This window comes from Eurosta solidaginis, chromosome 1, assembly GCF_040869045.1.
Source record: "Eurosta solidaginis isolate ZX-2024a chromosome 1, ASM4086904v1, whole genome shotgun sequence".
Lineage (NCBI taxonomy): Eukaryota > Metazoa > Arthropoda > Insecta > Diptera > Tephritidae > Eurosta > Eurosta solidaginis.
In genome coordinates, this window is record NC_090319.1 from 109591735 (window position 1) to 109604795 (window position 13061).

A 13061-nucleotide genomic window follows, 5' to 3' on the forward strand; every position below is an offset into this window, starting at 1 on the left:
TTGTGATTACTTATAAGATTGAATTCCCCTTCAGAGTCACTTTCAATTGGCTTACAAGAACCTAAAAATGTGGTATTAATTAGTTTTCATTTCGTACTGAACACAATATCATACCACAAAATAGATAAACACATGGTCAATATCTTGGTTGCCAGAAGTGCTAAGAAATTTCTTCATCTTTCTCTCGAAGCCACCAACACAATAAAGCTAAATTTATAAACACAAAAATTACAGAATATGTATTTCGTCCGTAAAGTATATAGTGATGAAAACTTCGATGCCTAAAGAATCGAACGATTTTTAAAAAGAAATCGATTCTACATTTCTAAAAAAAAGATCGATTAAGAATCGAATCGAAATCCAGCTCTACAATCACCTGTTGTTTGAGGCCATAGAAACGTATTTAGAGAGAATGAATGTTTCATATCTATACACCTTTGTTGGAAGTTCAGAGTCTGCTGGCTTAATAGCTGAATAGTTTCAAATGTGTGCGAGAAGAGTGTTTTTGTTCTTTTGTTTCCAACTTACGCATTGAGTCTAAAACATAGCATATGTATACTATATTTATGTCGAAATATTTGATTGACTGCTATTGTGTTCATCCATACCTAAAATCGTTATTCTAAGAGCCAAAAATTTTAATTTTAACCATTCTAAACTTGGGTGTAGTAGTAGCTGGTTTAATTGAATCCTTCATATATATACATATATGTGAGCACATAACTTAGCCGTTTTTACTTCTTTATTTAAGTTTTTCAATAAAAAATATTATAAAATTGTATTTATTTATCAAATTCAACAACAAAGGCACTTAAAACACTGACGGTGATAAATTCACAATAGTCAAGGAGGAAACGATAAAAGCTCACTTTGTTTTATTTGTAATTTAGGAGTTGTATGCAAAGAAGTATTAAGGGTCGAAGATCCCTTTTTGCGTAAAACAGCTCAATAGGAATAAGACATCCAGTTTTATACCCACACATGAATACATACAAACATTTTATTATCAAACCTCTGCTGCTTCTATGGTATATGTAAAAAGGTTAAATTGTGAAAAATGGACTTTGTCAACATATACGTTGGAAAGGTTATATATGAAATATATTATATATTAAGAAAATGTTTCAAATGCCATAGCAACAAAAATGCTATTATTCATCATCAGATTTCACATTCAGATTTTCCCTTCGATAATCGGTACTTATGAATAAATTTTAGATATGCCGAGAACAACCTTTGGAGTGTTATCTCTAAATGGAAGTACGAAATAAAAGTAAAACGAAAGAGAAAAATTTGATAGCTAGTAATCTAGTTCCTAGAGATGGGTCATATGTCTAGGAGTTCACATATTATATTTTGTGGATTTATTGTAGATTAGGGCATGAGTAAACGTGGTCGAAAGGTTTTAATGATTATATATTTTTATATTCGTACTTAAAGATTATTGTCATCCCATCTTTCAAAATTGTCTTATCTACTAGAAAATTCTTCGTGAAATATATTAAAACTTGTTAGAGCACTTAACGCAAATATCACATATCGTTGGCACATTTCATTGGCATCTAAGTTGCCTTTATTGATAGCTTGCTTTCAAAAAATACACACTAGGTTGCATGGAATATAGCTTTTTTTTTGGTTTGGAAATAAAACAGGGTCTGTACTTTCTACATTGTCGTTTTACGTAAAAAGGCATATTTAAAAATGTCTTTCCGTTTGTACTCATTTTATACCCAATTCCCCAAATAGTGCGAATGTTTAAAAACCAAAAATACATACAAACTAATACCGTTACCTCCCTCAAAGATCGTGTAGTAATAAATAAGTTTTTGTGCCAATCTTAAAAAAGTTGATTCGAAGAACAGTTCAAAACGAGCTTACCATGTTCTCAATAATACCATTTGTACAAAGCCTTCTCAGCTGAAATTCTTCTATAGAATTATTGTAAAGCGATAAAAGCATGCAAACTCTTTGAACCAAATTAAAGTAGTCGAAATATTAGTAGTGTACGTAAGATAATTGATTAAAAGTACTTTTTATGTATGCAAAAATATTATTAGATATAACAGGCCATTTTCACAGTGGGGTTACCGAACTCACCATCTACAGTTAACTAAAGATTTTTAGTTTTATTTTGAACATAAATACGAGTTAAGATCAGTAATATTGAGCGCTTAAACTTAATTTAAATTAAATGGAAATTGTGAGTTATCTGCAAAATGTTTTTTAATTTGCGACTGCGAAAATGGTCTAAAGTCATATATGGTGAAACGTTAATTAACATATTTGAATAAAAATATGAGCGAAATTGCACTGACGTAACGCAAGTTTTAATAATGAACTGTAAATACTAGCCGCTACAGCATCTATAATAATATACTTCAAAACTTTTTAATTTGCCAAAAATTATGAATTGAAAATAGGTTAGTTGAATGCAGCTGAAGCCAATAACGCTATGAAAGCTTAGTAAGAAGATGAAGCACATATTAATATTATCTACACATGATGCATCGATTCAAAACAATCGAAAGTTTTTCACGAGCTTTATGCTTGCTATAGCTTGGTTTGCGTCATAGGAGCTCATCTGTGAAAAGCTTTCGCGTTGAAGCGCTTTGCAAATTTGTTTGCCATTTTTGTAGCACGAAAAGCCTAAAAATACGTATCGACTTTGGACGATTTTTTGTAAGTAGTTTATACAGGCGCTTATTGAAGCTTTTAGGTAATATTAGAATTAGCAAAACCACAATAGTTAAGCACAGAGCTTTCACTAATTTTATTTCGCTTTCATTATTTGAGCTGCGGGTATAACTTTTTCTAACTTAATAGAAAAGTTAAGTTGTTACCTTAACTGTACCTTAGAGAGCTTACAACAGTTTTGTGTGGCTGAGCTTTTAAGCTTTGGAATGACTTTACAAAGTTTTTTCTTATATTTTTTTTATTAAAGATTGTTTTTGCAGTAAAAGTTCTATGCTTTACTAAGCTTCGTACTTTTTTCTAGATATTTTAAAACATATCCTTTTACTGATAAAAAAATAAAATTATGTATATATAAAGCTCCTATAGTTTGAAACTTTCATGAAAATGCCATTTTAAAACAGCTTTATAAAGATTCAACCTAAGGTTCTTGCCTAAAAGGTTTGTCAGTCAAAGTGCAAATGCTGTTGGTTGAAACGGAAACATCCTGAGCAGAGCTTAATACTTTATGGAGTTTTCTTTTGTCAAAGATTGTGTGTGAATTTTGAAATGTTTATCATCTTTACAAAACCGCTTTTGCATGTGCCTATTTTCCAACTTAATAATAATAATTATAGAAAAAGTAATAAAGTTTCGTACAGCTAAAATTAAATTAAAATGCTAAAAAGTAATTTAGTTAGAATAATTGGAAATGCAACTAAATAAGTTGATAATGAAAAGATAGAGAGAAATAGAAATAAAACGAAAAAATCAACAGAGTTTTTCGAACCTGTCCCCACCAGTGCCGGCTCCGACTTCAGCCAATGCTTCGCCACCATCGGCCTCGGACGACGATCCGCGTGACAGCGCCCCACGTATTTCACCTGGCAGAACTTCTTCACTTCTGTTCACCGTAAATGAGTTCTTACCCTTCTTTCCAAAGCCCATACGTCTTTTACGACCTTTATATATATATATTGTATATTGATAATTGAAATATTGATAGTGACTTGCTTGACGTAATACTTTTTTTTGTAATTTTTGGTGAGATTTTCTTTTTTTGCATGTATCTACTTTAAATATGAATGTAGTTTTTCATATGCGGCACTAACAAAAATAATACGTTTTTAATTTTTATTAATGGGTGCTAGAAATGAAATGAAGCGGTTTATAGAATAAAAAAAACTAGTTGTAAACTGTAAAAACGAGACGGAAAATAATAAAACTATGCATAAGCGAATATTTCGAAAATACGAAATTATGCTTGCATTTTCCTGAACGCGTTCGGACTTAAAATTATAACTGATAATGGGAATTTTTGTCGCAATCGTTAAAATGGTTAGTATGTAACGATATGTGATGTATGATTAAATTGCAATAAATAACTTTCAAGAATAGCTAATCATTTTAAAAATAACAACCGGGTCCGCGCTTACCTGTGGCTGATAACTGCGAGGTTGAATTAGATTTTTTACCCATGCCGCTACCGCCTTTGGGCGAACGATCTTGTTCCACGGCGCACTTTTTTCGATCTGTTGCAGTATCGGATAAGCTGCCATCTGAATAGAATTTCATACAGATAGTTGTATTATCGCATAGATATTATCTATAGACACTAATATGTACAAAAACTGTACTCATCCATACACTTAATTTTTTACACATATCTATATTAGGGTGTGCCTATTAAAAAATCTTTTTATCTTATGTTATAGTGAAAAAAGTGCTCATAATACCGAAAAAGTTAGCTCATAAAAACTCCAGCTTTAAATTTAAATGTTGGGGCGTCTCGTCGCATTTTCGTTTTACAATATAAATTATATGGGGAATTTTCGATTACTTATTAGTAGTACCTGTGTTTTAACCAATATTACCCAAATGATGCGCGATACATATTCTTCTAGGATAATAACGAATGTTTATACAAAAGGTTGCTTGGATGATATGACACAAGAAAGTGCCTATTCCGACAAACAAATGAACTGGCCATGTGTAAAACACGCTTATGCAGATAAGTGTTTCATTTGATCATGGCATATTTCCCTTAATTTTTCAAACAGGTGGAAACCTTGCAAAAATATCCTAAGTTTGAACACCTAAGTAAGAGCACTTAATAAATAATCAGCTCTGTATATGAAAAATATCATCCAAATCGTAACCGAGACAATAATAGGTGGAATTCTTAGGTGCAAGATTTACTTAAAAATATTTTTACGGCGCAAAACTCCCTTCGTTTGCTACCCAGTTAGGCTTATATAATTTTTTTTTTTTATTTCAAATAGGTGGTTCCATTGTTAAAACCACTTTAGAGGTAATTTTGGGCGCTTTCGTCAAACTTTCTTTGATACGTCGCAAACATGTTTACCTCAGTTGAGTAATAGAAAATTTGTTCTATGAACGGCCAGCTGAGCCAACTGCCAAAGGAAATAATTGTCGTTGAATTTTAAGAAAAAATATTCCTTAAATTATTTTTCACACTTCAATATAATATTAAGAGGACGAATTGTGAGACAACCGAATAAACACGTTGCATGTATGCTCACAAAATTTGCGTAAAATCCCAACTGTTGAGTGGATCAAAAATACTATACGGTGCATTCAGAATTGTATCTTTCAACGATTGAATAACCGTTGTCTTCGCTGTAAGTACCTAATAACAAAGTGAAGGTTTAGTGCTATTTTCGTGAAAAGTCCCACCATTCATTTGGAACCAACGGTGTGTTTGAGGGTCCCTCTTCGAACCGCCAAAGCAATTCATTGATGACGAATGTCCACAACAGAGGTGACAGTACTTAGCCTTCCGGCATGCCGCTGTTCACTGATTTCGTGGCGTCATATGGATCCCTTCGCGAACTAATTGTCTTAAAACTTAGCATGCATACAACTCATAAAGGCGGAATATATTTCAGAAGAATTTAGACCATTCATGATTGCCCATTTCGAGACACCCTTTACAGCCCTAGCAATAGCTTGGAAGAAACCCGACGCGTACATCCTGTATCAAAGATGTTTATAGATACATAGACTGTCCGTTTTCGTCCGGAAATTTAGGCCAACATTTTTTTTTTTCGTTTTATTTCATCCTTGGTGTTATTTTTCATTCCGAATGATTCTTTCCCGAAGAAAGGGAAGCCTTTTCACTAAAAATAACACATGCATTCATAGTTAAATACACGTACATATTAATATTAGCTTACCAACTTTCTCGTCGACACTCTGACTAAAATTCGCATCGTCCTTCTTTTCGTCACCACCACCATTTTTATCTTTATCATATTCACTAAAGTCATCATCCAATATAGCATCGATAGCATCCCAATCGATGACGTCGAGGGGTGCATCGGCATCATCCGCGGAAGCGCCATCATCAGCGTTTGTCGTTGTATCACCAATATTCGTTGTTGTTGTTGTTGTGGCAGCAGGATTTGTTGTTGAGGTCATATTTGGTGTTGTTGTTGTTCCCGTGTTTATATTCGACGATGATGTGGTCGTGATGTTTGTGGATGTAGTTGTTGTTGTTTGTATGGTAGTAGTTGTTGTTGTTCCGTCAACGTTTTCGTTTTGGTTAGCGTCGTTAATTGTATTTGTATGTTTCAATGAGGCACGTTTAGGTGATGTGGAGTTGGCGACACCATGATGGGAATTTGCAAAAGAGGAAGAAGAAGCATTATTAGATATATTACCACCGACGACGATATTACCAGCAGCAGCAGTAGAAGAAGCACCACCACCACTACCACTCCCACTACTAGATTTCGTCTGTTGTTCCGCGACGTATGAAACTTCTTTCCCTTTTTGCCTAACACTACCACTAGCACTACCACTACTAACAAAATTTCCACTACTTGTATAGGTATGATTTGTATGCGGATCTGTGTAAGGATGGCCATAATCATCGTATTCAAAATATTCAGGTTGATCATTTATACTAACGAGATTACTACGATCACTGCCCGATTCATGCTGTAACTGTTCTACACGTGTACGATGACCACCACCACCACTGGTGGTCATCGATGATTTACTGCGCTTCGATACAATCGATGAATGACGTGGTTGTTGACTTGGTGACGACGACGAGCCCGGTCCTGCTGATCGACTGGATTCACGCATATCACGAGCATCGTGACCATCACGAGGATCGCGTTGATCACGATGTTCACCAATGGGACCTGGTCGCTCAGCAGAACCAGCACCGTTGATGCGTTGTTCGCCGCTATGTGGAGGCAGCGTAGCAGACGAATGTGTGGCGGGATCCATTAACATAGGATCGTCCTCGTAGCATTCCACTGGTGAGAAATTATGAGCGTTTTGTGCGCTTGGTGGATGCGGCAAATTGCGACGACGCTTTTGATATGGCAGTGCTGCGCCGTATAATTTTTCATGATTAGTGCGTTGTAAGTTAAGGGACATATGATTACGTTCCCGGCCATCGTAACGGCGGCGAGGATCATTAAACACAGAGGGTGCAACACCACGCCGTGTCCAACCAACATCCGAATCATAAGTTATCGTAACTATTTTATCATCAGTAACAAGAAAATGTGAGTGGCTAAGCGGATTACTAGCATTTACATTGGCACCCATGTAAGATTGGCGAATATTTGTTTCCGAACCATAACGACGTGAAAGTTCTTCTAATGGCCCATTATATACTTCATCCTCGTATCGTATACGACGTCGACCCCAACTTTTTGCATGTAAATCATCATAGTCTAAAGAGCGTGATTGGCCTTCGTGAAACATTTTTCTACGATCTAAAGTGTTGCTCATTGGAACGCCTACTTTCGGCTTTTTGAGTATGGACGTTGGCTGTGCCTTCGACTCGGCTATTGGTACAGCCGTAATGAGGGCATCTTCGCTTAATTGGCGCGATAGCCGTAATACTGATTGTGTGGGCAGTTGTGGTGGAGGAGCTAGTGATGACTTGGCTTTTTTATGCGCCGTTGGCATTGGTGTATGTACGTGATATGTGGGCACAGCGCCCAAATCAATTTGTGGTGCAGTGAAAGCACTCACAAAATGTTGATCCACACATTCGCCGCATATTGCCGGATCCATAGTTGGGAGTGATGGCTCTGACGATGGTTGATATATGGATAATGATGGTCTACGTAAAAGTTGTTCAGCTGTATACGGATAAGCGACTGGATGATGTTGCGGATGAGGATGAGATTCTGCAATGCAAAGTGGATTATCGCAAGCGCCAATGGCAACCCCGGCTGTGGTGAGTGCAGCATTTGTCGATAATACAACTGGCTGGCTACCGTTTTGGCAGTGGCTGCAGGTGTTGTCATAGTGATCCCGTACATAGGCTATGTACGATGAGGGAGATGATGAGACGGAATGTGCATGTTGATGTGGTGAGTTAACTGCAGCAGCAGTTGGCGTATTGAGTGTTGAATTCGGATTGTGACGAAAGTGGTTCACTAATTGTGGATCGTAGAATGGATAATGACTAACGGGCCCTAGAGTACCATCGTGTTGAAAAACCTGATCGCCGTAAGAATTAAAATCTATTGTTTGCATTGGGAACTCGGGGAAATGTATGGGATTTTGTATGTGAGATAGATATTGATTTGGTTGAAATGCATGAGGGTGTGTATGAGATGGATGTTGTTGTTGTTGCTGTTGTTGTAGATGTGTGCTGATAGTGTGCGCTGGCGGCTGTAATGTAGCTGGAGGAGTTGGCGGTATCACCGTTACGCTCGCCGGTTCCATTATACATAAACCCGACGGATCGGTGCCCGGTTCAAGCATATAATGGTCGACTATAATATTACCGCTATTGTCATTAATCACTAGTTGGCTTGGCAGTTGTGTTTGTTCTTGTAACTGTTGTTTTTGTTGTTGTAATAGGTGGTGTGGATTTGATGTAGCCGCTAATCTTACAGTATTCGGAGGTGAATCGGCAGCCGCTAATTCAGCTAACTGTTGTAGCTGCTCAAGTTGTTCCAACAACAACATTTGTTGCGATACCGTATTAAGATGTAGTGGCGATTTCCTTGTGTTGTTGTAAACTGTTGACGGTCCCGTTAGGCTATGTGGTAAAAAATCACAATCATCGACTTCGATCGTATTAGCTCGATAACGTTCAAATAAGCCGCCGCCTCTAACAGGTGCATGGTGACCGGCAAGCGTGGTTATGGGTACACCGCCGGGCATGGGGTCTGCGCCGTAAAGGGTGCGCCAATGGCGTGGCAAGCTTTTGTTTTTATAAAATTTTCGACCGAATTTTCAAATATTTTTAGCAATTTTGACAACGATTTAGTTTTGGGTGTTCGTGTATAGGTTGTATAGTTACCGCAGTTTTAAAATTTTGATTTTGAAATTTGATTTTTTGTTGGTGTTATTTATTTATACATGCACATGCAATAAATGTTAAAAATTTTAAATGAGGGATCATTTCGATTGTTTGAATTTTATAGATTCACGTTGTTGGTATTGCGTTGTAAAGCCGATTTTAGATTACAAAAAAAAAAAAAAAAAATTGACATGTACATATAAAATAAGTACAAAAATATCCGAATAACGTGTTGATGCGTTGAAGGTTGTCGTTGGTTCACGTCAGTGCGTCATATTCAATTGTAAAAAATATGCGAATGTTATTGATTAATTGTGTTGAGTTTTTATATGTATTTGGGTGTATTCCATTTATTATTTATTTGTTTGTTGTATTTGTTGATTATTTTTAGTTTTTTTTTTTATTGTTGGCATATGCAAAGCAGTTCAACATAAAATTAGCACGCGTCATTGCCGTAGATTTTGGATTGAGTTGAGTAGAATTGGTTGAGTTGAGTAGAATTGGTTGAGTTGAGTAGAGTAGGTATGTAGGTATGTAAAAAAATAATAAGAAAAAGAAAACAAATTTTTGTTTGGTCTCCAGCTTAGTCGCCATATTTAGTATAAGTAAGTGTATTAAAGGGTTGCATTTGGTTCGAGTTTATCGAACAAAATTTTCTTTTCGTAAACTAAAATTTTGTTTAAAATTTGTTTAAATAAAAATATATATGTTTTTTTTTTGTAAAGCAAACAAAAAATTTGAGTATAAAAAACAAAAATTAACATGAAGTTTATTTTGAAAAAATTTGTGAAAGTTTTCTAATTTTTTTTTTATCTAATCATATAACTAATTGATTTTGCTATCGGCTGATTGTTTGAGTGATTTTAATTGTATATTTCTTTTTGCTGTTGACATGTTTTTTTTGGTTATGGTGCAGAAATTTTGTTTCTCGGCTGTTCACAATAAACACACAGCAACCCAAAACGGAAGCTTTTTTGGGGGATACAAGTGCGAAGCTGCTTAGCGAAGCTGCTTGTCAGCAAATACTTACCTCAAACCACGTGAGCTACACGGGCGTTCCGATTGTGTGGAGAATGCGCTCGACGTTACGCTAACAACCGACTCCATATCAGAATCGCCGAATTCGCCCATAAAATCCTTATCTGGTGACAAAGAGTGACGTGGACGTACGCGTGTATCCATAGAGTGTAGATCGCTGTCAGAAAGACCAGTGTAATGGCGTTCCCACCCACCCATACCGGTGCTACGATACGTCGCTTGATGGTGCATTTGGCGTGTACGATGACGTCCAAAACGTCCACCGCCTGGACGTTCATCGAATTCTTGTCCCAAGCGATCGCGTAGCATTGCACTGCGTGAGGTTTGCGGAACCTGTAAAGTGAAAAATTGTTTAAATGGTACAATTTAAAATACCAATGGCATAAGTAGGGCCCGGATTTCTATGCAGTTGCATATTTTTTTGGTAAGTCAAGGAACTTAAAGAATATACGATTTTTAGGATCAAGAAATAAGTGTAAAAATGGCATTGATTTGCTAGTGCATATTTTTGCATATTTTGTCTTAAATGCATATCTTTGCATATTTTTTCATAATGGTATATTTTGTCGCATATTTTTTAGTATTTGGCAAATTTCAGTTAAATACATTTCAAGAATAGTTGGCAACCTTATCGAACATATGTTTTTAGACCAATAATGCATTTGCCAATGCGTATGTGTATATAGTTAGTCTATACTACAGTCTGTGTGTATTACAATAAGGATAGCGAGAATGAGAGCGAACTATATGTTTCTGCGTGCACCTGTACGATTTGTACATATGTATGTACATTAGGGTGGCCCTTATTTTCCAAAGTGTTCCGATTCTCGATCTCACCCCCTAGAAATATGCGAATAGCCTAAAAACTAGTACATACAAAGTTTTAGGTCAATCGAAAAAGGGTTAGAGGTGGCGCAAAGAGCTTTAAATACTGAAAAATTACGAATTTTTACAATTTCTTAAATTTGGTCATCCCTACTTCATTTTTATGAGCAAAACGTAATTTGTCGTGTTATTAGTAAGTTCTAGAGATATTTGACTTTCAAATAATTCTAAAACGACAAAAATTGGCCAAATAATAATAAAGTTATAAAATAAATTATGCCTTAAACACGGTGTCATTACTTCAAGAATTTGTATATAATGAGTATACGTAAATGAGTTTGGTTCAAATTTTTTTTATTATAAACTTTTTTGAAAATACATTTTGAAAACATATACATATGTCTCGTGAAACTTTAGCTGACACGTACGTATATAATATGGTATTTTTTCCTAGGATCTAATTAATGATGATTTATTATGTGATTCAAATTGTTTTTTGTAATCAGTTACAACTTGTAATAAATATTGTTTTTCTTGTTCGTCATTTGTAAGTATTCTATTATATTCTTCCATAAGTTTTACTCCCCGTTCTGCTGTGTCGTTAACTACTTTTATATTTATAACAGTATCCTTAGCTTTTTTATAGGTTTCTGTATCCCCCAGTACAGTGGATCTACCTCCAGAAATTGAGATGATATCCCAAACTGACCAAAAAAATCAATTGTATTTCCTGTTACAAAATCGTGTAGTTCTTTTTCTATGAATTTATTGATTTCACTGTACCTTAAGTGTAACCTCTTTAAATTTTCTGTTTCCTTGTCGCAGTTGTCTATACTCTTGAGTTTTTCCACAATCTTTTCCTTCATGGTTCAAGAGACGTCATCATCGAACAATGCCAATGCAATACATTCTTCAGACATGTACCATAGGTGGTTAAAAAAACTTTTTTATTGCAATGTCAGATATTTTTTTTTTAACATTTCTGTATTTATAAATTTCTTTAATAAAAGATAAGTCTTGAAGAGGTGCTCTATGAGGATTGGTACAGTTAAACCAAAGCTTAACATAGAAGTGTATAATAAACGCGCATATACTTGCTAACATACTCCGTTAGTTTTAACTGTTCACGAAATAAATAGATTTTTAAGCAATACAATGCCTTAGACATCCACCGAGCATGATGAGTGGCCCACTGGTACACGAAACTTTATGCCATCACTTGCTCCCAGACATATAGACGTTAATTCCAATAATTCCCTATAGTCATCTCTTACTATTTTCTTTTTCAACTTTTCTTTAAAGATATTTAGAATAGCATTTTTGCTATCGCTTAAAAGTAATTTCGATTCGTTTTTTTATAGCAAATCTTTAAAAATATGTTTGTCGATGTCTTTCCAATTTTCTTGAAATCGTCGAAATAACTTGACGTCCTTACTAGTATTTACTGGAAAATAACATTCGAACACCTCTCTCAGCAAAACTTCATAAATATGATGGTGATAAGGTAGGTACAATAGTTTTCGCTCAAGTTTTTTTCTAATAACGTTGCAGCTCCTTTTATAATGCCTGTGTTAACCGATGTCGTATCGAAACAACATGCCATAATATCATCCTTCAGATTCCATTCAAATAAGAGTTCATACAACGTATAAGCTATTTTCGAGCCTGTTGCAGCACATAATTTTGGAGCTCCTATTAACTGTTCGCCATTCCCGTAAGTAACAACAACCGGAAGTCGTTCCACCTTTTCACGACCTGTTATTTCTGGAAGTAGTTTTCCATCCCAATGCAAAGTGCCGCAATTTATCTATTTAAAAAAACCTACTATTCAAAATTTCTTCATTCAAGATCAGTATAGTTTTAGTAAGAAAACGTCAAAGAAATTTTTTGTCGTACACATTTTATAACGGTACCGGTTATAACGGTATATCACAAGCATTTGACGCTTCAGCATGCACGTGCAACACATTTGCACAGACTTAATTTACTTTTCATATTTGTTTGTCGAAAGCAATATATACTTTGCCCTATAATTCTGTTATTGATTGACCGATTTTGAAGATTGTGGCCATGTTAGAAAAGTAAAAAAAATACAGATGTTATTACGGTAAGGAAAAGCAGTAGATTTTCGTAGGGCTTAGAAATATGGAAGCTGTAATGGAACCACTAAAGATATGACAACGCATATTAAAGGAATGCAATATCGATAGTGGGCTGGCAATGC

General features: G+C 35.4%; 2 protein-coding genes across 23 annotated transcripts in view; one reads left to right on the forward strand and one right to left on the reverse strand.

The window, feature by feature from the left end:
- Window positions 1-13061, forward strand: part of Hs6st (heparan sulfate 6-O-sulfotransferase) — an 812621-nt gene that overhangs the window by 513933 nt on the left and 285627 nt on the right. The window lies entirely within an intron of this gene.
- Window positions 1-13061, reverse strand: part of Rim (Rab3 interacting molecule) — a 272945-nt gene that overhangs the window by 44492 nt on the left and 215392 nt on the right. For 21 of the 22 annotated variants that reach the window (XM_067759666.1, XM_067759662.1, XM_067759664.1 and 18 more), the window contains 3 exons: window positions 10005-10345; window positions 5868-8875; window positions 4107-4229 (listed from right to left, as the gene is read on the reverse strand). In XM_067759666.1, the coding sequence (XP_067615767.1) occupies window positions 4107-4229; window positions 5868-8875; window positions 10005-10345 (3472 nt within the window). Of the gene's footprint in view, window positions 1-3460; window positions 3633-4106; window positions 4230-5867; window positions 8876-10004; window positions 10346-13061 lie in introns of all 22 variants that reach the window. The other variant, XM_067759668.1, reaches the window with a different exon arrangement.